Source organism: Lichenostomus cassidix, chromosome 14, assembly GCF_008360975.1.
Source record: "Lichenostomus cassidix isolate B80296 chromosome 14, HeHo_3.0, whole genome shotgun sequence".
Lineage (NCBI taxonomy): Eukaryota > Metazoa > Chordata > Aves > Passeriformes > Meliphagidae > Lichenostomus > Lichenostomus cassidix.
The window spans coordinates 3,165,266-3,190,177 of NC_139495.1; the positions used below are offsets into that span (position 1 = coordinate 3,165,266).

The following is a 24,912-nucleotide window of genomic DNA, read 5'->3' on the forward strand; positions in this document are numbered from 1 at the left end:
GAACAGATTTATACTTCTACTTCCAAATCCCATCCCAAATTCAGGATGCATTTCTGTGTGATGAAAGGGGAAAGAAAACCTCTCCCTGATACTTCTTGTGGATTGTTTTTCTTGAAGGCCTCTGAAGGGCAGTTGTGGAAGGAGCAGTACCCCATGTACCCCTGGCAAGTACAGGCTCTGTTGGGCAAACACATTTCAGGAGGATGGCAGAGGAAAGGGACAGCAGTGCTGACAGCTGCCTGCAGCACAGCCACGATGCTGCTGAGGACTTTCCTCCTCTCCCTGCTCTGCTGTCGTGTGCTGAAATGCAATTTGAGGGAGATGACAGCAGCAGCATAATGGGGAGGCAGGGAAGCAGCTTCTTTTTTTTTTTCTGTCAGGAAATCAGCAGGATAGGGTGTTTCATACCTCCTGTGCTGCTGGGATTTCTAGCTACGGATGAGCAAGACCTGGGAGCAGTAACTTGGCTAATGTAAATAGTTGATGCCCTCTCTGTAGGTTGTTAAAGCAGAATCCTGTTGTGCTTTAGGCTTCTTTGTGTATCAACTGGGAGGTGCCCTTGAATCTGCCAGGACTAGCACAGACCAGCTCCCAACGGCTGGAACGCACCTCTGCCTTGGACACTGTCTGGAGAATGCTCCTCAGCTCAATGTGTTTGTGTTCATTGAGCAGTTTATGGCTGTTTTTACTGTCCCTCCAACCAGGTGGTTAAATAATCTGTCTGATATTGCAACACCCAGGAAGAGAATTTCTGTTCCGCTGTGAGGGCTCACCCAGTGTTGGACACGAGTGTGGTGACTAAGGGTGGACACAGGATTCACTGCCTCAAACAGTCTGTCCTTAGCAACTGGTCTGAGTGCAGCCTGTGTGACCTCCTGGCTGTGGCCTCTGGTGGTTTTTGTAGTCCTGTGCCTGGGAAATGTTTGTTTGCCTTGGGGTGAGATTAGCGGGTGCCTCACAGTCTCATTAATCTGCAGGACTGGGGACCTGGAGAATTAATGTGCAGCTCTTCTTTCCTTGCTTTTTAGCTCATCATTCATTCATTTGTGAACTTCAGTAGTTTCAGAAAGGACTCAGGCTGCATGTGGAGCATTTCTAAATCCTGCCACAATCTAATTTCACTGTTTTCTGCTCTGATATAATGGTACTTTCCTCAAGTGCATCCTCTTTGCTTTTCTGCTGTTTTAACATACTCAAACTCCACAGTGGCCACTGCCACGTGAGGTGGATGAAGTCAGGCTGGACAACTGTCATGAGCCTGGAAGGCTGCCCTGGGTTTTCACTGCTGAGAGCTTGCTGGGCTGGAATTGGCCACAAGGCTACTCGTGGCTGTAAACAAAACTAAACCCAGTTTTACAAAGGCTGTTGCTGGCTGGCTGAAAAATCTTTTGACAACTGGTGATCTGCAATGCTGGAGCAGTAAGGATGTACTTGCAGTTTTTCTGTGGCAGTGTTTCTCCTGCAGCAGTTGTTGGATGCAAGAGGCAGCTTATTTTTTACTCTTTCCAGTAGAAATTGGTGCAGAGCATGGACTTGCTGCTCAGGTGCTGCACCTGCCTAACAAGGTTTCTGTCAGTATTTTACTCCCAGTAGGTAAGGCCATTTAAGACTTATCACTGTGAGCTTGGCCTCTTGGCCCAGTCTGGCTCTAAACTGGCTCTTGTGTATATTTAAACCCTTAATTGATTGTGTAAAAGCATCTTTCAAAGGCAGTGCCTGACCTTGGACTAGGAGCATGTGTAGCTTTAGTCAGGTATCGGCTGTGGCTGCATAGTTTCAGTTTAGGCTGCAGCTTAACATCTTCCCCCTTCTTGCAGTTTATTTTACTACCTTAATTCTGTTCTCCCAATTCCACCATGGTGGATATGTGGAGGATATCTGATCTGAATCCTACAAAAGATGTTTTCCAGGACATTTCCTTTCAAAGCTGTAAGAAATGCTGGAGGAGCTCAGTGGGAGATGAGGAAACAAGCTGTGGTATGGGAACATGACCATCCTTAAGTATTGCAGTGAAACCCTTCTGAACATGAAGCCACAGCTTCTGGCCACTGACCTTTGGAATTGTGGCAAGTGCAGGTGCTTAATGTGGCCCTCTGAAAGGGCACAGCTGTTATAACCAGAATATCTGACCTGTGAAGTCATTCTCTTTGGAAGTCCCTCACTTTGGGATGTTTGACACCTGGAATGGTTGGTGGCAGGCTTTTAAGTCAGTAGTTCTGAAAGTGCTGGGCAGATTGACAGAGACCTTCTTTTTGCCAAGGTGGGCTGCTGCAGTCAGTCAGGTTTTTTTCCCTTTGTGCCACCTCAAGGTCAAGTCTCAGCTTCTGTGCTGTCAGCAGCTTTGTGAACGAGGTGAGGTGTGCTGTGCTTGAAAGAAAAGTCTCTTGTGATAGGTTCAGGTCACATTTAAAACAAAATACAAAAATACACCCTTCCACATTTTTTCCTGGTGGTGCATTATGCTTGTATTTTTTTCTGGAGCACAACTTCCCAAGTGCAGCTTAGGTGGTTTCCAGAGTTGGCCTGATGGGCAACTACTCAACATCCAGGATCCCATCAGAGCCTATCAGTTTCTTGTGATTTTCAAGTCCTCTGGCTCCTACTGGAGCTAAACCTGACTTTGTGTTTTCCAGCCCTCCTGGTTTTGGTCTAGTTATCCCTCTGCTACTTTTCACAGCAGTTTGCTGGTTGTGTGCAGCCTGGTTCTCCCTGCTCTCAGTGCCCCTGCAACCAGGGCTGTGAGCTGAGCAGGCTGCTGGTTGTTCATCAGTGTGAATGCCAGTGCCACAGCCTGTCCCAGCAACCTTAAATCCTTTATTTCTGTTTCCTCTCCAGTGAAAACAGTGCCAGGATGGGAACCTGAATGCTCCTGAAGACATGCATCCAGCTTGTTAAATAACTACTTGAAAGGTTGCACTTGGATTTCTTTGTTCTGTTAAGCCTTTTAAAGTGGCATTCAGGATCCCTTAAAAAAGAAAAGAAAAAAGGTAGGAAAACTACTGAGGATTTGGAGAGGAAATGCTGTGTCCTTTCTCCTGGAGGGCTCTATGGAGTACAAGTAACCAAGGAGCACTCTGCTGCATATCCTGGAGCACACAGGACTTTTCTCCTGCTCTTTTCCATGTGGCTGCTGGGCCTATGGGGAGGAGAAGGCAGCTGCAGTTAGTTCTGTGTGGAGCTGTGACAGGTATGTGCAGCACCTGGGGGTTTGTGGAGTCCAGCTCTTTAAACCCACTGGTGTCTGAATCTCAGTGCTGTTCAAAGCAGCTTTTGGCTTTTCCCTTGAAGGACGTGTGAGTTCAGGGAAAGGAAACTGGAAGTAAAACTCACTCTGGATGCAACAAAGCTGCAAATCACGTGGTTTCCATGCTCTCCCATTCATCCCCACCCTTATGCCACAAAATCAGACCAAGTCAGTTCTCTAAAATAATGGTTTGGGAGATAGGCTGTGAGCCTGGGAAGGCTGGGTTTGTGTGTAAGTCTGTAGCCAAGTGCTGAGCTGCTGGGGTCTGAATTGTTGCTTGAACATGAAATGCCAAACTGGCACCTGTGTTTGTGATGTGGGAGGGAGGTTTCGGATTTAGGGGATTACACTGGATGATCTTGCACATGCCAGAAGTCTGAGGCAGGCAGGGTACTGCCCTTTACAGGAACTAACTCCAGGAATGCCTCTTCCTCCCTCAAAACCTTGAATTTTCACTTCACTCTTCAAGTGAGCTGCTCAAGGTAATGGCATTAACTCTCCTTTCCAAGCAGAATTTGTAGATTTTACTTTTTTTTTTTTTTCAGAACTCAGTTGGATGAGAGGCAGGGGGAAATGACAGATCCAAAGCTTTCCACCTCTTGTGCAGAGAGTGGTTTTTTGCATGCATCAAAATGAGGAGTCTCGTGCTGGTCAGGGAGATGTGATGATCTGGAGCCCTGTTATTTAGCAGAGGCACTGATGGGGGTCGTGGGAAGTGACTGAAGTGTCCAGCAGTTGACCTTGATGCCAGTCACCAGGGAATAGCTCAAAGGAATGGGAAACTTTCATTTGTGTTGCCTAGTTTTGGAAAAATGAATGCAACTGTTCCTAAACAGTTGTACATTTTAGAGTAGCTCACAGAGCAGATATTTTGCTAGGGAAATGCAAGTAGTTTAGGAAGGAAAACTTATGCCAATGTATGTGGCTAGCTATTAGGTGAATTAGGTAAAACTGGGCTCATTTCATTCCTCTTGTACTTCCTGTTTCAGATAAAAATGGTGATTGGGTACTTCAAACAATTATGATTAATAATTATGATACTGTGACCTTGATGGAATGAACTGCAAATAAGGCTGATGAGAAATCTTATGATGTACAGACAGCCAAGATGTTTCCTGTAAGTCTTGAATGGACTTAGAAAGTAGGGAAAAATCTAGTTGGGGATTTGAAGCCAAGTAAGCCTTAAATATCTGCTCTCTTGATTGCTCCTGAGTAAGCAATTTTCATTTGCCTGGAGCAGTGACACAGAGATGTAGCCCGTGCTGTGTTAATCTGTAGCCTCTCTTTTTGGAGCATCTCCTGATGTGCTTTTGGTCACACTGCTGACTCTGCAGTCACCAGTGGTGAGTCTGGCAGGAAAGGGCATCACTCCCCTCAGTGCTTTTCTCCATGGGTAAGAGAGGGTGAGGAACAGGGAACTTTGGGGGGTAACTAGAAGCTGTGATTGCTGCCATATTCTTTCCTCTTTTCCATCTTCATTCATGTCCTGTGCCAGAGCCAGTTGTAGGCTGGCATGGTTTTGGAAATAGTGGCTGCTCTGGTGGGATAATTTCTGAACTCTGTGTGTGTTGAGTGTCTTGTCTGTCAGAGGAGGTGAACATTCAGGTTGGACTTACTTGCCACAAAATGCTTCTTGTATTGTCTTATGTTTTAGTGTGATGAAATCAATTGTCTGGCTTTCTGCCCTAGAAATGTTACCTGGCTCTTTTTGTTGTTCACTTCAGCTTTTGTTCCTTGATTTTTCACAGATCTCAGGAATCCTGTCTTCTCAGAGAGTGTACATGTTTAAAATCATTTGGTAAACCAAGCCAGCTGTTAATGTGGGAAACACTTTGGGAATACTTTGTAACTCACCAGCCAGTTCTGTTATTAAATGATCTTCTGGTTTATTGTTTCTCTTCAGCACATGCTATGTGTCTAAATATTGGTGGCAGAACTGCGTGGATGCTCTTGTCATAAGTCTACCCCTGGTCTGTGCTCCTGAGAGGAGCTTTTGGCCAATACCTGTAGCAGGTTGTGCTGCTGGAAACCAGGTTGTCTTTCCTGCGAGCCACTTCCCACACATTCCTCCCTTCAGAGGCCAGGGGAAGGCTTTTGGGCTGGGATCAATGCTTTTTCCACTTCTCCCGGGCTTGGAACTGAGCAAACCTGCTGGCAGGAGCCCTGCTGCAGCCCCACGTGTTGACCTCTGGCTCTATCCCTTTGCAGGGTGTGAGGCAGTGGCAGTAGCTGCCTTGTGCATAGCAAATAGGATTTGTTTGTGCCCAGCAGTTCTTGTTGGGCTTATGATCAGGGGATTTCTAATTTTCAGTTGGGATGATGCTGCTTAACATGATCAACCACTGTTAACTTCTTTTTGCTCAGTGCCTTTTACAAGGAGCAGCCCCCAGCACATCGTGAACCCTTTGAAATATTTCACTGAAATGCTTGACAGTAAGTCAGGCTGGTTTATTTCCCTTCTGTTGTGCTTTTTTTATTTTAAGGACTGAATTTTTAGCTTTTCATTTTGCTGGTTGTCACAAGCCCTGCATTATTTAAGTAGCTTGTTTTAGCAGCTTGAAATGAGCCAGAAATTCACCTTGCTCGCAGGCTACCAGCAGACACGTTTGGTGCCCGCAGGCACAAAGTAGGAGTTGATGCTCTTCTGTCAATGTAGGTGAGCAACAGTGGTGTTCTGTGTGGGGGAGAGGCTAAAACACAGTGATTTGATGTTGCTGACATCTCTTTCAAGTTGCTCTTTTTTTCCCCCCCTCCCCCCTGTTCGTTTGGGATCTCAATTCCTACCTCCCCTGCTTTCTCTCTAGTCCTGTTGCCTTGAGCTGGAGCCAGACAAGACCACTTTGAGTCTAGTCCCATCTTGGGTATGTGGGAGTTCAAGATTTCAAATGCTCTAAGTGGTGGGGAAAAATACATTACACTGTGTTGAGAAGGGGGATGTCTCCCCTTGACTGTCAGTTTAAATTCCAGCACCATCTGAAGATGCTCATCACAGCACAAATGTGGGGTGGAGGGAGCAGATTTGAGTTCTGCTCCAGTTACTGCAGTCCAGAAACGCCTTCATATATCAGGAGATTAAATATATGCACAGCACCGATGGGGGGCTATTTTTAGGTTAGGCTAAAAATATGTCATGTGGTGTTTGAAAGGATTTTGAATGGGTTTTGGAAATCCTTGTGTAAGCATTCTGTGTGCTCCTGAGACCTGCTTCACCTCGTAGCAGCTGATCCCTTACCTCACAGTAGTGGTTGAAAACAGTGGTTTTGTGGATGATATTTTTGCATGTTTGAGGAGCTTGTCCGGGAAGTCCCTGTGACCTCAGCTGTCAGTCTGAGGTCTCATCAGCTCAGAGAACTGTTAAACCCAAGTCCCTCATGGGCTCTGGTTTTCCCAGTAGCTGTTCTGTTAATGGGTTCTTCTCCTCTAAATTTGCTGTAGGATAAACCATAATGGGGAGGATTTTATTGTCTGCACAGTGAAACAACTTGGGTGTGCTGTGTTAGAAGGTGCTGAGACACTGACCAGGCTCCCCTGGGAATGGTCACAGCCCCAAGACTGCCAGAGCTCCAGGAGCATTTGGACAGCACTCAGGCACAGGGTGAGATTGTTGGGGTGTCTGTAAGGTTCTGATCCTTTCCTACTCTGGATAATCTGTGACTGAGTTATGAGTACATGGAGCAATATAGAGGTGAAATGGGGTGGGACCACATCTTCAGCGTGTTGGGTTTCACTGCACAGTCAGTGGGCGTCTTAGAAATCGTGATGAGAATTTTGTCACCTGGAGACTGTTACAGGGATTCAAGTCCCAAATCCAGCTTGATGTGCTGCAGTGCAGGTGGGAGCCTTTTAAGAAAAACAAACCAAAAAACTAAGAAGCTTGCAAAGTGTTTATCTGACTGCTTTGCTGTTAAAACAGTTCTAGTTTCCTGTCCTTGACTGTATTGCAGAAAAGCTGATGGGCATGCTAGAGCTTGCTTATAGGTAGCCTTATTCTTTGCCTATAAATAGGCACTGAAATCACTGAGGTAGTGTGGAGTAGCTTCTTTCCATCTGTCTTCCTTGCTTTTTTATTGTTGTTTATGTAGGGCAAGACTCCAGGGTGGCTTTGATCTTGTTACTTCACATTCTTGGACGCCTAGTGCTATAAACATGAATAAACTTCTTATTCATGCCACTAGATGGAACTGGCCCATGCTTATGGATATTTGTTTAAACTTCAACTCTGTATTGAGTATTGACAAAATGAATTGCTAGCTCTTGGTGGAAGCTTGGCTTTTACCCTCAAAGCAGGGCTTTATTAAGCTGCTTGAGTTTTTATTCAGTCTGTTTTGAAGTAGGAAGAATTGCCAGTTCTTTCCAGCTTGGCTTTTTTTGTTGTTGCCTTGACTATGTATTACAGTTAATGCTATTTATTATATTCCTGCTTTTAAACCACTCAGTCTTTCGGTGATATGTGCACACTTCCTTGTACAGAGGTGCAGACAGTTTTTTATCCCAAATTTAATTTCAGATTATTCCCTGTACCTCCTTCTCACTGCTGAAAGTTGAAGTGTGCAAGTTCCTCTCTACAGGAACCAGAGTGGCCTGTAGAAAATATGACCTTGATGTTAGTCTTGTGGCTAATCCATCATTCTTGGATGTGAACAGCTGGGGTTTAGCCAGCATTGGACAAAGCACCATTTGAGCTATTTGGGAGAAGATTTTTATTTTTTCTTTGCTGAGCATTTGCAGTGTCACTCCACCCTCACGTAGCCAGCCCTGCTAATGCACCAGAGTCCCCAGAGGGGAGAAATATCCAACCACTCAGCTTTGCTTGCAGCAGATTGAGCAGACACCTGTCCTGCCCCTGTCTGCACCACTTGATGCTGCAAGGGCTGATTTGTGGCTTTCACAAATGTCCTTGTTCCTCCCCAGGCAGTCTCAGAGCGATCCTTTGCCGAGTTTGTTTGGTGACCTTGGCCATGCTGAGCCTATCCCTGCTTCCATTTCTCCACCTTTTAAATGTCAAGAAGTGAGTTGATTTTCTTTGCTAAAGGAGTCAGGCAGCTAAGGATGGAAAAGTGCTATGCAGGACTAGGTGATTGCTATTCATGAGTACCAGGGAAAATACAAGTGTAATAATGTGGATGTGACCTTTCAGAAAGGCCAGGGTTTGCACCAAGTGCACTTACAGTGACCCAGCTCCTGAGCTGCAGCTCCAGCACCTGCCTGTGATGGTGGAACAGCACCTTCATGCCACTCTGGCAAATAAAGAAAGATTTATTTCTCCTTAAAAGGCAGAAGATGAAGAATTCAGTGGAAAACCTCCCAATATCTTGCTTTTTCCCCTCACCAAATGCCTCCCTCCAATTTGGACAATGAGCAGTGCAGGGACCAGGTGAGCATGGCTCTTTGTAGCCAAGCCTTGAAACCTTTATTCTGGAGGTTCCCTCTGGAGAAGGTTCCTTCAGGCACTGAGCTCATGCTGCTGGGCTTTTTGAAGTGCTAAATTATATATTTTAATTTTTATTGTTGTATTTTGTGCATCTGAACTGATCTCTTCATTTTACTGTCCTAGCTGCAAATCCTGTTCCCTGCAGAGGAAGTTAAGTAGAATTACTGAGGGGGAATTTATACTGCTCATGTGGACTAGCAAACAGGATTTTATAGCAGACCCACCACTTTCTTCCAACTTATGCATCAGTAAATATTTAATAGTACAGATTCCTCTGTGCTGCAATAAGGAGATGAATACTTTCCAATAAAAAAACCTCCTTTCTCCTTCCAGTGAGCAAATTGTGCTTGGAGTTCCTGTATGTGTTCAGCCTCTCTGTGATAGTGGGAATTGAGAGCTAGAAGCTGACAGAGCATAAAATGGAAACCTCCTGTTTAGTTTGCAGTGATTTCTGTGGCCCCCTAATCCTGTTTGGGAGCCTCTGGCCAGTTCATTGTGCCTCTCTGAGAACAGGTGGGGGTAGCAAAGTTTAATTCCAAAAAGCCCAGTCCTGTGAAGGAACCTGATTCCTGTCATGCTCTCCTTTTGGTTTGAGAGCAGATGGTGTTTCCTGGAATTTGTACCAAATCCTCGCTGTAAATCAGGGAAATCTCTTCTTTAAAATGGCAGATGGTGGCAAGAAAGTGTTCTCTGGAATGTGTCTCATTCCTGGGCAGCTTCACAGTGCAGGCACAAACCACACACTGACACTGCCCTGCCCAGGGTGCAGCTTCCTCCTGACATGCCAATAACATGGGGGCTGTGGGAGTGAGATTGGAGCATCTCTGGTGGCTCTGAAGTTGTGCCTCAGCTTGGCAGCACTCAGGGAATTCAGGCTGGCATGGTGGTGTCCCCACTGGCTGTTCCCCTCTGGGCTGTGTGTGACTTCCCTGGCATAAAGTGTGAGAAGGATGGTTGTAGTGGCATCATCTGGGGTGTGAGATGCAGGTTGATGTGGAGATGCCCTGGCACAGCTCAGGCAAGAGGATTTTGTCCCTCTCACAGTTGATGGTGGCAGAAACACCACTATGTGGGTTGGTGCATCAGATTTTGGTTGGAAACAAGACAAGATCCCCAGATTAGGAGGGTTTGAGTCCTGCTTGGATAGAATTGCATCTATCCTCCATTTTTGTGATTGCATAGCTGTAAGAATCCCTATGTCTCCTGTCTGTCTGTCTTAACTGTTGGAACACAAGATAACAAATATCTCCTTTCAGTACTGAGAAAGGGGTACAGAAAAATATTCATGTGGAGAGACTGCTGAGAGACCCTGGAGAACCCCTAGCAGCTAAGTCTTGGAAAAGCCCCCTTCGGGCTGCATTTGAGTTTGCCTGACTCCCTCCTGGTTTTATTTTATCTTCCAGCTCCTCATGTGAGCCTGACTGCCATGCTGGGGCATTGACACTTTTGGGTACAGCTGTTTAAAATGGCAGAGAGAGGTGGGAATGAAGAAGTGATTAACTTGAACAGCTTCAGCAATCACCGAGGGAAAGGTGAGTACTGATCTGTGCCTTTTTTCCAAAACGCTCTTGTGAAACTCTGCTTATGAGCAGCAGCATTCACAGGCACTGAACTTCCAGGGAACTGCTGGGGGTCTGTTCTGTCATGTCACACACTGCTCTGTTACACTGACTTAGCCACCTACAGAAACTCTTTCATGTTTTGCAGGCATGCAAAGTATTTGGCTCTTGCCTTTCTCATGTTGTACTGCCTTAAGGGAGATTGCTGACTTCTTGGGAACACTGTGTAGATTGTTCCAGCAGATCCAAGGAGGATCCATCCTTCTGAGGATCCCATAGGAGGGAGGCTGACTCTAAATCCATGCCCTCATAGGGCTGTGTGCGTTGGCACTCATTCTTCCAAGAGTGGAATTCAAAATTATGCTTTCTCTGTGTGCCTGAAAGGTGATAAATGAGCATTTATGCAAAAAAAAATAAGCCAAAACCTGTCAAATTTTAGGGAAAGCATAAAATGTGTGTTCTCTGTGCAGTACAGAAACCCTCTGTTTCTGCCTTGAATATCTCTCCTGTGTTCCAGCAGCATCTATATTCCATTCTTGACAAACCTTGAGGGACAAGGCTGTCATCTAATAGCAGGATATCTTCTACACCCACAGCCACAGGCTTTATCTCAGCCCTGCATAAGGTGCTCCTGCAAAGTCCCACTCTTTCAGAAAAGGCTGAATTGCACGGAGACCCTTATCTCTCTGCTAGAATGCACTGCATGTTAACAAAGAAAATGTAATGTCCCTGAGATACTGAAAGTTCAGGCTTTCTCTGCAAAAGTATTCCCTACATGCCTTGTTTGTAATAACTTTTGCAGCAGCTTGACTTGTGCTGGAGTTTGGGGTAGAATACTCTGTGTGAGTGTCAGTGGCTGTCCCTGCAGTGCTGTTGTGATGAGCTGGAGCTGTGCAGGTGTTTTGCTGGAGGCTGAGGGATGCAGGAGTGCTTGTAACAATGCCTTGCAGAGGAATTGGTGACCTCTGAATGCTCCCTCCTGCAGAGCAAACGGGGAAATTGCTTTCTCAGATGTTCCTACATGTGCCCTGTAATTCCAGTTATTTACCTTGAGCCAATAGCTAACTTTACTTACTGTTCTGCAGACTGGATAAACCACAGGGATGAAAGTCTTATCACGATATCGGATTCCTCAGATGAAGAATTGCCTTTATTGCTGGAAATGCCAGAAAAGCAGCAGACTGAGGAAGAGGATGATGATGATGTAGTCATCTTAGCAGAGGTAATTTTTCATTCATGGCCTGTACAGCCAAGTCTTGTGCAAATACCTGATGCATTTCTTTGATTAACCTGCCTGGTTACCGCAATCTCCTTAGGATATCTGAAGTAATGGTAAAATGATGGCTTTTTGCTGGCTTAATTTAATCATATTTTGGAAACAGAAGGGGAGAACCAGACTGTAAACTGCATTGTGTAGTTAAAGTTCTACTTGACAAAGGTTGTAGCTCCCATAAAGCTGTCTGTCTGAATCCAGAAAGGCAGAGTGCTTTGCAGGAGGACTTGGTCTTCCATAGATGGTGTTTTCAAACCATGCCTTGTTTGATTTATATACATGCTTTGTATGCTTTATATTCCTCTATGCTGTTTGCATTCATGTTGGGCTGTTGCAGGCACTTAGATTTTTGCAGCATTTCGTATCTATCTTATATTAAGAACATAGTCCACTTTTCTGTTAAATTAACCAGAAGCACTGAGAAAATGGGTTGCAAAGCTGACCTTTCTGCTTCTTACTTGAAAACAGCAGCAGAGAACACTCATGCTCTGTTGGCATACAGCAGTCTGTCTGCCAGAGGCAGGAGCAAGGCCAGAGATTAATGTTTTGAGCTTTAGTTCCTGACTGTTTAAATAAATTGGTGAGAACACAAATATGTCATCAGTTAGTTCTTCCTTCCCAGACTATTTTACTGGAAGGGATGTGGGTACTGAGGTGAGATTAGGAAGTTATTCCATTTTGAAAGTCCTGTGCATCCCCAGTTCTGCCAAAGGTTCTCATAGCACCTGGGGACAGACTGATGAAACAGCCTGCAGTTCTTTGCCTTATTAAGCGTCTTGCTAAACAGACTGTTTATCAGTTTCCCATCAGAAGTTTTCTTAGGAGCAAGGATTCTGACATACAGACAAGAATTCCTACTTTCTCTGTGTCCTTTCCAGACCCCAAAGCAGCAGCAGCCTCTGCGTCCCAATGTCATCAGACCTGCTGCTCCGTGGCAAGGTGCAAACTCCGTGGGAGAAGGAGGATCTAAAAGTGCTGTGGAGCCTTCAATGAGCACAGACCTGAAGGATGAGCAGGATTCAGCTCTGCCCTGTGAGGGAGATGGGAATAACCTCGTGGTGGAGAGCACTGCTGGACCAAGCAGGGATGGGATTGTGGATGCTGCCCTGCAGCAGCCTGGACCATCTGAGCTGAATGGCTCCAGTGTTGAACTCACAAGTAACCAGGAGCCTGGCCCAAGTTTGCTGCCACCAGTAAGGATGGGTCCACAGCCTGCTGATAACACAGAAACCATCAGTCTGGAGAATGCAGACCTTCCACCTCAACAGGAGGAGAAGATGGAAGCTCAGGAAGGGCAAGGGGAGGACGTGGAACCAGAGCAGAAACTTGAAGAAATAGCTGCTAAAACTACCATGGAACAGGAGGAGAAGCAGGAGGAGATCCAGGAGAACAGCCAGCCAGAGGCCCAGCACATCCCAGTGCCAGAAGATGAGCCACAGGCTGTAGCAAATGGTTGTGCTCCTCAGCAAGGACAGCCAGAGGCAGATCCAGGACCTTTGAGGGCATACAGAGAGAAGGCTCCTGGGCCAGCCTTCCCTAGGCCAGAGCCACAGCAGGATGGGATTCCAGGCCCTGCCTCCCCACAGCCAGCACATCCCCCCGAGGAATCAGGTCAGCAGGCAGGGAGAGACAACGAGCAGGAGCAGCCAGGGCCAGCCTTCCCCGCCCAGGGCTCGCACGAACTTGGCTCGGGGGATGTGCCAGAACAAGGAGCTGCTGGGCAGGAGCAGGACCTCACTGCACTGCTCATCAGAGAGACAGTGAGTATTCCCAGGGCTCCTCTGCCTCCTGTGTGCATGATGTTTTCAGACAGGTTTTTCAAGGTGTGTGGAGTCTCACATGCTCTGAACACACAGCTGCAAATCCTCTTTGTTTGGCTGAGATTCAGCCGTGCACCAGGTGAGGAGCATGTGATGAGCTGTCTTGGAGAACTTTGGTTTGAGGTGAAATAATCTGGGTCTGTTCCCTGAAAGGCCTTGGATCTGCTCATCTGGTTTTGTCTGGTTGATTCTTAACCCAGCTCTGTAGAGCTGGTTTAGAGTTGGATGTAAAGCTAAACGAGCAAACCTGAGACACTGAACAGTGGCAGAGGGATGCAGGGTGAGGTGGAGAAAGCTTAGAGACACATGGCTGAGAGCCAGGGCTGCTTTCAGCCCCTAAAAGAGTTTGGTCTATGCCCCTGTTAAAGCCACCAGTGTGGATTTCCAAGCAGTAGCACCAAGGAATAACTGCATAAGCAGCATGAAGACTTGTGTTTAATTCCACATGCTCCATGTGTGAAGCTTAGCCTGAGGGACACTGGCTGTGACAACAGCCACCAAGAAGGACACTCCTCATCCTTTGGTAAATTCAGCAGCTGTTAGTATGTGTGTTACACAGCTCCTCTAATACCTACATAACCTTTAGCTTTTCCTGCTGTAGGAAGCAAGATTCCCAGATGTGAAGAAGGAATATATCGAAGAATTGATCATCATCAAGAACTGCTATGACTTAAATGTGTAAGTACAGAGCCAAGAACCACAGTGTATCATACAACTGCATTTTTTCATGTTCCCACCTTGCCAGGGATGCTGCTCTAGAGCACATCCAGGCTGGGACTCAGCAATGCCATGATAGTCTTAAAGAGCATAGAGTTTTTTTTCTTCTTCTAATAGAGCTGTTCTTAAATCCTCTCTTATTTTGATGCTGTGCTGTAGCTTCTCTGCTTTTAAGATAAGACATAATTATATCTTCAAGCAAATTATTGATAACTAGGGTTCTTAAAAAGAGTGTCAGGATTAAGGTATAAAACATAGTATGGAGGTGGGTTGCTGAGTTTTGAGCTGGAGAAAATCACTCCCTCCATTTCATGGGTTGGATTTTTTCAGGTAAAGCTGACACTGGATTGGAGTCCATTATTTAGTGTCATGATGTTGGCTTTTATCCCCTTTACTTGCTCAAGTAGTAGCAGTGCTGTTTGAATTCTCTCACATCGCTTTTTGGGAATAGAATAGAGCAAACACATTTAAGGGCTGGTAGGGTTGGTTCTGGAGATCTGTGGAGGGACTGATTTTGGTCAAACTGAGTAGAGACATGACCAATAAAATGAAATAAAAGGAAAATCAATGTTAGAAGCGTTGCTTTCCAAATTCTATGAACTGCTCAGGAATACCATAATATTCATCCTACTGGAGATATCTGGAAGTCATAAAAAAAAAAAGTGATTAACCTTACTGCTGAGTTGCATCATCTCCCTACCCTTCTGGGCAGAGCTGGGGAGCAAAGGATTGCGTGTGCTGGCACGAGCAGCACCGAGGGGAGATGGTTTGAAGTAAATCACTTGTGATTGGTGTCTGATGCTTGGTGGCCTCTCTTTCTCTCTCTGCAACTGTCACTTATCTCCAGCATGTCCAAACTGGTTACTGTGTCATACAAGAATGAGGAGTAGGTGTTGGTTGCCAGAGTATTCAGTTGTACAAATCCAATGCCCTTTTCAGCTAACTAGGGCACTAATTAAGCAGCATTTAAGTGCGTGAGGCTTAGAATTAGTCATTGGGCCATAAAGAAGTTAACTGGTGAGCAACTAACGATGATCCCATCCATTGGGCATAGATTTCCTATTCTGCTGCTTTGCCTGTGTTGTGAAGTCGTGTCTTCAAAGGAGGGCTCTTGGTTAGAAAGTCAGCAGACTATAATTTCTTTCTGGTTTTTTAAAAGTGCTTTCCCTGCAGTGGTGGACCTTTGGGGTGCCCACACCACGGACTGGGTGCACCTCAGGGTAGGTGGTTGTGGTGGGGATCCAGAAGACCAGCAGAGCCATTCCTTGGGGTAGTTGGCCTCTTGAAGTTGTGCATGTGGCTGCAGGACCATCCCAGATTGTGTGAAAAAACTCGGGTTTGTGTCCTGCGGGGATTTAGCGAAGCCTGATGGAATTAAATCCCACTGTGGGCTTCTGTCGGTCTTAATGTGTTCCTTCCCTTTTTGCTCCCGAAATCTCTTCTCTCCCATTGTGTGCCACAGACCCAGTGAGATGAAAAGGTGCTTCCAGGCTTCCCTGTAGGCCAGCTACAGTGTCTGCTCAGCGGTGCGTTACCCACTTACTGGATGATAAAGATTTCTTCTCCATATTTTTATTCCTTTAACCAAACTATCTTTTGAGTTGTCACTGCAGCTTTTGTGTGAGAACAAATGGGTCAAAGCACTGGTCAGCCGCGCTGCCAGGGTCTCTTTGATCTCCATGGTGTGTCAAGCTGAATCAGGCTTGAAATATAATAAATAAGGGTGGCTGGTTTTGGGCAGGGATGAGGCTTTTAACCAGCTCTGTGTCCTGTGGTGCAGATATTAATGAACAGAGCCGTGAGTGTGGGTGTGCTGTGCGCCAGGACCCACTTAACTAATTGTCACACGCTGAAGGTCAACATCCCCCAAAATCCTCAGCGTTGAAATGGCAACATGCAGGATAGTTCAAATGGACCCTGGCCGTGCCCCAGCTGAAACCCTTTCGTTAGAGCCACCATCTGAGCTCCTTGAAGTTTCTGTTTTGTTGGATTAAAACAGTTATCTTTTACCAAAGGGATGGCGGGAGGTGGGAGCTGGAAGCTATTAAATGCCAAGATATTTTGTTGTTTTCCCCCCTGAAATGATCTTCTTAAAACTTTCAACTGATGTGAAAGATAAGATGTGGGAGCCCCTCTTAGCAGGGTATCATCTATTCAGCTTTTGTGTGCAGGAGTTTTCACACTCAGTCAAAAGCTTCTGGCTCAATATGTCAATACCTGATTAAACAAAAAGAAATGCCCCTGCTTTGAATGTGAAAGCAGGGCTAAAGTAATCGTGCCTTGATAGTGGGTTAATGCTTCAAGCCAGTTCAGATTTCTTAATTAGGGACTGATTTCTGACATCAGGAATGTAAATTAGCTGCAATTATGTCTTTGCTGCAGCCTAGCACCTTCTCATTCCAATAGTTTGACAAATGTTAATTGCTTGTCCTGGTTCCTTTCAGAAGGATCTTATTCTACAGCTGGGGAAACTGAGGAACAGCTTGTGTTACTTGCCCCAGCCAGCACAGCTGCTTGGTGAGGGCTGAGAAAAAGCTGTGGGAGCCTGATTCAGGCTGCCCTTTCAGAAGGCTTTCTCGAGTATTTGTTGCTCTTCAGCAACAGGGCATTTGGAAACCCCTTGCTGAGTCTTTTCTAAGCTAAAATATTCAGTTAAACTACATTTACCTGACAGTTATGACTGTTTGTGGTAGGACCTCAGGAATGCTGCATTTACAGGCTGTTAGGCAATTTTTTTCAGCAATTTTAGTGATTATTTTCTAAGTGCTGTTCTCACCAGACTAGTTTCTAGTGGAATTTGGGTAATGCTGGTGTGATTTCAGTCTTTGTTACAATGAAACCTGTATTTAGAGTTTGTATTCCATGTACACACAGCTCAAATATGTTTTTGTCTCTGCTTTAATCACGGAATCACACAATAGTTTGGGTTGGAAAGGCCATTAAAGGTCACCTAGTTTTAGCCCCCCTGCCATGGTCAGGGACACTTTCCCCTAAACCAGGTTGCTCTGGCTGCTTTAATGTGAAGGAAGACTGAGAATAGAGGCTTTGATTCAAATTTGAATCTGTAATAATAGTTTGTTGAGGAAGACATCACCCTTTCATGGGTTTTTTACAGATTGTATACTGTTTTTCTCCATAGATGATTAGTAGCTCATCCATACAAGCTTCTTGTGTGTAAATTTAATTGTTGAAAGACAAACCTATTTGCTTTCCCTTCTGCAGCCACACAGCTGATTATTTTCTGCTTAATTCTCAGTCATTTCCTTGCAGTTTGCTCTAGTCCAGGACCACCCGTGGTCAGGCTTTGACTTGCCTGTGTAGCCTCATAATTATAGGATACTAAAAATTGGACAAATGAGATACGAACCTGAGCTCCCCAACCCTGAAGTAACTATATTTGTCTTTTCAGACTTTGTAACTTCCTTCTGGAAAATCCAGATTACCCAAAGAAGGAAGGCAGAGTGGTTTTAAACCCCAGCAGCAGCCTGCTTGCCAGCCAAGATGAGACAAAGGCAAGTGAGAGTATCCTCATCTCCTGCTGCCTCTGGGCAGTCTGTTCAGCCTGAGTGGACCTTGGGATGTCTGCTTTGATTAGAGTGTGTTTGCAGAGTGCTTGACTGAGCCTTGCTTCCACAGGAGGCCTCTGGGTATGTGTAAGGCAACGTTAAATGGCCATAATTAGTTGCTTGCAAGATGACTCCCAAGCCTTTCCTGTTTGGCTGTGCCAGAGCTGCACAGTGTTGGCTCCTTTGCCTCCAGCGAGCCTCTCTGCCCTGCCTGCCTGTCACTGCCCCATCTCAAGTGTTCATTTTGATAACTGAGACGAGAATTCCACAATCTTTCTGTCACATGAAGTGGCCTTGGCCCCCGGGTCTCTCTTGTGAGGCCTTTAGGCATTGCCTTGCAGCCTCCTAACTGCAAATCTCCCTACAGCTGCTTGATTTTATTTGTGTTTTAAAACATCCATTTGACAAAAAATTCTCTCTGAGCTGCTTTGAGGATGTTGAAATAGCTCTTTGTGTCCTGGGAGAGATGTTGAATACCTCTTTCTACTCTTGGAAGCATCTCTCTACCTTGAGCTAGTAAACTTGTTCATTCTTCATAGTAACCTAAATATTTCCTCTCCTTGCTGTCTCAAGCAGCCACACACCATAGTTTTGAACTGCATTTTACCTTGTGCAGGTCACCTGCAGGGGTGCCTGGGCCAGTAGGCTTTGCACCCACACAGTGTTCTAAGCTGGTGATTAACAGAGGTGCTCAGAGCTGGCTGCCACATAACCTGAATTTTGGGTGGTCTTGCAGAATGTCCTGATCACTGAGAGAGCAATTTGTGTTGTTCTTGATTGTATTTATAGCAGCCTTTTAATCCTTTTCATTTTCTCCTTAGGTGCCTAAAGTGGACTACTTTGACTTTTCCAAACTTGCCCCCCTTGACCAGCGGTGCTTTATTCAGGCAGCTGATCTCCTCATGGCAGACTTCAAAATGCTGAGCAGCCAGGACATCAAGTGGGCACTGCACGAGCTCAAGGGACACTATGCAATCACACGAAAGGTGCTCCAGTTCAAGTCTGTTTTCTTTCCTGGGCTTATCTCCTGTGTCTGCAGTGAGCACTGTGATGGCTTTGGCCTTGCTGTACCATCTGCTGCTGTGTGGTTATGGGGTTTTATAATAATCTTCCTTTCCTTTTGAGAAGTTTTAATCCATTTAGTAGAGATTTTCAAAATTTATTGGCCAGACAGAATGCTGCAGGAAGTTTTTACTTTCCCTAATGGGAGAGCTGGGGAAATGCTAGCTGGCTGATGGTGGGTGATACATTAAACTGGGAAGTGTTCTTGTACATTGCCACTGAAGTGCAGTATAATTGCCAATAAAACCTAGACATTTAGCTAAATCTTAAAACATTTAACTGCTGCTGCTGGTTAACTGACTGCATGGAATTGAAAAGCATGAAAAGACTGAGTCTCACTGTCCTGTTTCTTCTTATTATGACTTGGGGCATCAGTGCTGTATTCCTTATAAGAGACTTTCACTGTCATGGAGATGCAAAGACACTTGTTTGAAGTATCAGCAAATTCAGTGGCAGTGGGACTTCAAATTTTTTACTTAGTTCTGCTCCTCTGACATGCCCGTGCTCGAATGTCTTTCTCTACTATTCCAGGACTTAACTAAAACAAAAACTTATTTTCTCTTCACTTGATTGATGGAGCACTGACTATTTGAACTTCACCTTTTTAAACAAAAAGCCAAACCCAACAATAAAAAAAAGGAGCCAAACCAGCTCTGTTTAATACAGCTGGTGCCCACTCTTACATTAACAGCTGAGCTGTTATGAAGTATCATTCACCTACTTTGTTTTTATGAAATAATTACTTTGAGTACATAAATCAACAAGATGAGCAAAGAAAAGATGTATATTTGCCTCTATTTGAAATGTTTGGCTTTCCAGTTTTGGATCAGTCCTATGCCCATGTTTTCACTGTGCTTCAGCTTGAATTAAGTGCTACTGCTTTCTTCCAGGCACAGGATTTAAACCTGTATGTTGTTTTCTAGGCCTTTTCAGATGCTATCAAAAAGTGGCAGGAGCTGTCTCCTGAAACCAGCGGGAAACGAAAAAGGAGGAAAGAAATGAATCAATATTCATATATAGACTTCAAATTTGAGCAAGGTAAATGCCAAGCTGTGTGTATTGTGCTCTCTGCATCATTATTGTAAGCAGAGCTGGCTTACAGCAGAAAGCAACTCTTCTTGAAAGGGGATGTGGTCCCAAAAGAGCTGAGTTTCTGTCACCAGTATCTGTTTTGGAGATGCTCTTCATTAGTGCCTCTGCTTGGTATGAGCTGCTGAAAGTCTGCAGCTGGTGATGTGTGTGGAGGAAGGAGGATTTAAGCTTTTTTTCTGGCTGCTCCATCCCTTTTTATTGAGCCTTTAACTCTGCTTCAGGGGATGTGAAAATTGAGAAGCGCATGTTCTTCCTGGAGAACAAGAGGCGCCACTGGAGGTCCTATGACAAGCTCTCCCTTCTCCCACCAGTGCTACTGGAGCAGGAATTCTATGAGCAGAAAGTGAAAGAGATGGCAGAGGTGAGTGAGAGGAGCTGCTTTGATCATGTGCAAATCTTCAACAACCGTTGAGGTTTTGGCCCTAAACATGAAAAATCTGCCTCTTACAGAAATTCAAATGCTGAACCAAATATTGAATAACTGACTGTTTTCCCTACCTGTTATTAGTTGTGTCTCTTCCCAAGAAGCTCAATTTTAAAGGAAAGAAGCTAAGCACAGAATTTCATATTTACTTAAATATGCAGCTGCTTCTTGTGCAAACACCATTCTGGGCATTTGGGGTTTGGTTTTTTTTTTTGGTATGAAGTGGTAAAAACTCTACCAATTAACTCTTTCCTCTAATTGTTAGCAGGCTTCTCTGCTGCTTTAGGGCTTGTAATTGCAGCTCAGTGTTGGTGGTGAGTAATGGCCAGGCCCAAGGCAGTGTCCACTCACTCTGCCTTCCCCAGGCTGGCAGTCCTGTGGCTCCAGAACGGTTTGTCCTGTGCTGAGAACTTTGTGTTTTGAAGCAGAACCTGCAACACCCACTGCTGTGTTGTCTTCCCCTCGTAGGCTGAGGAAAGACTGAATTCACAGCTCTGCACCCACAGTCCTTTCTAAAGCAGCTCCTTAAAGATCCTTGTCTCTTAGGCAGATGGATAATGTCTCCTTTGAAACACAAAGCTTGTGTTCTCTGGAGGGGCCCGTTGGGTGAGATCATCCCTGCCCATGGAAACCTGAACCAGCAGCCCTCCATAATACAGAATTTGGTTCTTTGTTCTTGCTGCCTTTGCTTCTTCCATCTGTTTCAGCTGAATCATAAATAGCTTAATGGATTGGAGGGATGGGCTGAGTGATGTTACAAGCAGACAGCGAGCCTTTTATGGTGGTTTGTGAGTCCTGAGATAATGTAAATGAGTGGAGAGTTTGGAAAATTGCTTTATCTATTCTGTAAATACAGATGCACGTCTCTCTTGCAGCATGCAGACTTCCTCCTGGCTCTGCAGATGAATGAGGAGCAGTATCAGAAGGTCAGTATCTATAATAAGTTGAGTTCAGCTTATGCACAGACACTGTTTTGCACTTCCTACTTCACAGATTCTTTTAGCTCTGGAATGGAGCTTTTCTGAAGCTGCATTTCTCTGTGCTGCTTTTGCTGAGCTGGCAAAACCTGTGTGATGTGTGTTGGCTGGCTTTTAGGAAAGGTAGACAGGAGCTGAGGCCAGCAAGACAGTATTGATGCATGTAATGATCTCTAGTAATTCAGCTTGTATCTTCGCTGCTCAGAACAAACATTGCAATAGAATAGCAGCTTGCTCCTGCTCCCACCATTATGGCTGTTTAAAACAGATCCACTGTTGTTGGAGCTTGGCCAGTGGGAAGGCCTTCCTTGTTTGCAGAAAGAATTCTTTAAAACCTGAAAATCAGCTCTTTCACTTCAAACAGTAAATGGAGAAAAGTTCAGCAGCTGTGTGTTACGTTTTGGTCTCAGTACCCATTTCCTCTTCAAACTTTGGAGAAGTGGGCTATATTCACTTTCCAGCAGTGGCAAATTTCTCCACCCCCACAGTGAAGAGGCCAAGACAGGGTCTGCCCAGGCAGATGGTAAATGTTCCTTTAGAGAGTAACAGATCTGATCTTGGTTTTCCCCATGAGAGTGGTGTGTACGCTCAAGCTGCTTCCCAGTAACTGCAGCTCCCCAAACCCAAGATGTTGCTCTGCCTGTGAGCTAAGAATTATTAATCATTGCACGTTCTGTAGCTTTTTGGAACCTATCAAGCAGGACATGTAGACATGAAGTGACTTCAAACTGAGTTTCTGGTTGCACTTAGGGAATTTTGACCACCCAGTAGGGTCTGGAATGGAATGGTGTATATCTGTAGCTGTTTTTTAGGATTAATGCTGGCGTTGTTTCTGGCTTGCAGTTGTGTGTGTGTTGCTATATTGATGTTTTGATGCTGATTCCTCTGGTGGCTGCAGGACGGGCAGATGATCGAGTGCCGCTGCTGCTACGGGGAGTTTGCCTTCGAAGAGTTGACTCAGTGTGCAGATGGTCACTTGTTCTGCAAGGAGTGCCTAATTAAATATGCTCAGGAGGCAGTTTTTGGCTCTGGGAAGGTAAGGATTTCACCACTGGACAAGGGGGAAATGGATAATTGCTGTTGGGAGATGACATTGCTGTTTCTGTTGTGTTGTTGCATAAAACAGATGTAACTGTGCTTCCCAGGAAGTATTTGAATGGAGTGGTGTCCTGAAATCCAAGTCAGTCTCGCCATCAAGTGAAGCTGGCAACTTCACAATGGGATGTTTGCACAGGATTTCAGGGTTACTAACCTCTTTTTTTTTTTTTTTTTTTTGTTTTTGCTCTATGCTTAGCAATTTGATTGTTTGGAGAACTTTCTAGAATCTTCATGGTAACAGCAATTGTTTGTCTGGTTTTTATTTTCTACTTAATAAACCAGTGGTACCTGGACAGAGAATACTCACCTCTGACTTGGCCAGTCTCCTCCTAGCTAAGAGTGTTTGTCCTTCATAATATCACTGTGATCCCAACTTAATTTGGGGGTTGGTTCCTCTATGGTACTACTAACCTCCTTAATCTCTGATTTACCTGGCAATTATCCTAATACTTAGCTGAGCTATAAACAAGTCATTAACCTGCTCTGAAGTGTGTGTGCTCCTTTGCCTCAGGATATGATGCTCTAACCATGGGATGCTGTTGCACTCTGGGATCCGTTTCATGTGAATGTATAAACTGGCAGCTGTATTTTTTGTGACTTTGTTGAAAATAATGCACCATGGGAGTGCTGCTTCTCTGCAGAGACTGTACAATAATAACAGACTGATACGTGGTCACAGTGGCCTTGGAGTGAATTATGGCAACAGCATCTTCCTGCCCAGTGTTTGTTTGAGGCCTGATTTGTTTAATTAGGCTTGTTCTTTCCATAGCAAACCCATTCTCTGGCAGTCATCTTAGGCAGATTTAGATGAGATACCGGGGAGAGAAAATTCTTGTTATGAGGCACTGGCACAGGTTGCCCAGAGAAGCTGTGGCTGCTCCATCCCTGGAAGTGTTCCAGGTTAGATAGGATTTGGAGCAACCTGGTCTAGTGGAAGGTGTCCCTACCTATGGCAGGGGTTTAGAACTGGATGATTTTTAAAGTCCCAAAACCCAAATCATTCTGAGATCAGCTGACTTTAGCTCTTTCTCTCTCTGAGCAAGGCTCTGCACTGATTTGCTTGGAAATGTTCTGGATCCTGAGTTGTTTTTGCTCAAGTCATACTGACCCTGAGCTCTCTTTCCAACCCCAGTCAGAGCTCAGCTGCATGGAAGGCAGTTGCACGTGTTCCTTCCCCACCAGTGAGCTAGAGAAAGTGCTTCCAGAGAACATCCTCTTTAAATACTACGAGCGGAAAGCCGAGGAGGAGGTGGCTGCTGCCTGTGCAGATGAGCTTGTCAGGTGAGTGTCCCACAGAGAATGCTGCACTTGCTGCTGTAGAAAATTGTTCCCTGAAACCCTACGTTTGTGCTGACTCTGAGATAGGTAGCTTTTAAAGAGCTGGATTATAAATTCAGACTTCTGCCTTCCCAGGTCTGTTTTTATTCTGCCTTTGACTAGGAGCAGATTAAAATTCAATAGGCTTGTCTCCCCCAAGACTTGCTTGCCAGCTCTATGCTGATCCTCTAAATTACATGGTTAAAAGCAGTGCTGAGCATATAATATTTTGATTGCAAACGGGGAAGTGATCGAAGAAATATGAGCAAAAAGGCAATAGTCAGCACATTCTGGCAACAGGCATTGGGTTGGCAGCCTTAGTAACTTCCACACAGCTATTTGACTAAATCAGCTTTCAGCAAAGCTATGTTTGGCACTCTGCATTAATGGCATCTTATTTTGGGCTACAGGTGTCCCTTCTGTAACTTCCCAGCTCTGCTGGACAGCGATGTGAAGCGGTTCAGCTGCCCCAATCCCCGCTGCAGAAAGGTAATTGGGGGATACTTCACATTTGGTCTCTTCTGGAGTGTTGGGCATGAGAGCTTGGAGGACAATTCATCCTTCCTAGTAGCAGTATGTCATGGACTACATAGGGCAGCAGTCAAAGTGCTTGTTGGATCTTAAAGGTCTTCTATAAAATTGGGTGCCTGGACAGATGAATTTTAGGGCACTGTTGATAAAAGGAGCAGGATTCCTGTCTTTTCTTGGAAGATGTAGGCTAAAAAACTTCAGGATGTCATAGGTTGTTGTCTTGCATGTACAGAAATGTTCTGGTTGAACACGGAGCTGGGTGTTCGTAAGTCAAAACCAAATTCTAATGTTTTATCTAATAAAACTTCTGGAGAATGAGCTGGAGCAACCTTACATGCTATCTTTGATGGAATTGGTATCTGCATTTTTCTCTTATGGGGTAGCTTGAATACAGATCTGGTTTGAAGTGACAAAAAAACTTGTTGGAAGAGCTGGCTGAAATGTCAACCATTCAAAGGGCAGATCTTTGTGCTCTCCCCAGTTGCTAGTGGCCATAACAGGAGAATCACCGGGCCAAGCAGGGGGGGATGGAATGGGGGAAACTTGCTGCATCTGCACTATCAGTTCTGGGGAAAACAGAAGCACAGAAATGTTTCCCAGTCTCATGAACAGATGCAGAACCCTGCTTACATTTGATGCCAGTAAGGCAGGGCAGGATCAGTGCTTGGTGCGAAGCTACAAGGCCTCTTGCATCACTGTAGCCACAACAGTGAATTCTCATGAGATTTGAGATTCCTGCTAATCACTGAAATACCTCCTGAGGGCATTAACCTTATGCTTATAGCTGCCAGAGCTTTGTGT

At 45.1% G+C, this 24,912-nt stretch overlaps 1 protein-coding gene across 4 annotated transcripts in view; it reads left to right on the forward strand.

The window, feature by feature from the left end:
* RNF216 (ring finger protein 216) overlaps positions 1 to 24,912 on the forward strand; it is a 76,165-nt gene that overhangs the window by 4,455 nt on the left and 46,798 nt on the right. For all 4 annotated transcript variants that reach the window (XM_085074491.1, XM_085074493.1, XM_085074490.1 and 1 more), the window contains 12 exons: positions 10,079 to 10,207; positions 11,320 to 11,456; positions 12,386 to 13,267; positions 13,929 to 14,005; positions 17,454 to 17,556; positions 18,432 to 18,596; positions 19,596 to 19,710; positions 19,986 to 20,125; positions 21,064 to 21,114; positions 22,064 to 22,201; positions 23,396 to 23,544; positions 23,991 to 24,069. In XM_085074491.1, the coding sequence (XP_084930617.1) occupies positions 10,141 to 10,207; positions 11,320 to 11,456; positions 12,386 to 13,267; positions 13,929 to 14,005; positions 17,454 to 17,556; positions 18,432 to 18,596; positions 19,596 to 19,710; positions 19,986 to 20,125; positions 21,064 to 21,114; positions 22,064 to 22,201; positions 23,396 to 23,544; positions 23,991 to 24,069 (2,103 nt within the window). In that variant the 5' untranslated portion in view covers positions 10,079 to 10,140. The remainder of the gene's footprint in view (positions 1 to 10,078; positions 10,208 to 11,319; positions 11,457 to 12,385; positions 13,268 to 13,928; positions 14,006 to 17,453; positions 17,557 to 18,431; positions 18,597 to 19,595; positions 19,711 to 19,985; positions 20,126 to 21,063; positions 21,115 to 22,063; positions 22,202 to 23,395; positions 23,545 to 23,990; positions 24,070 to 24,912) is intronic.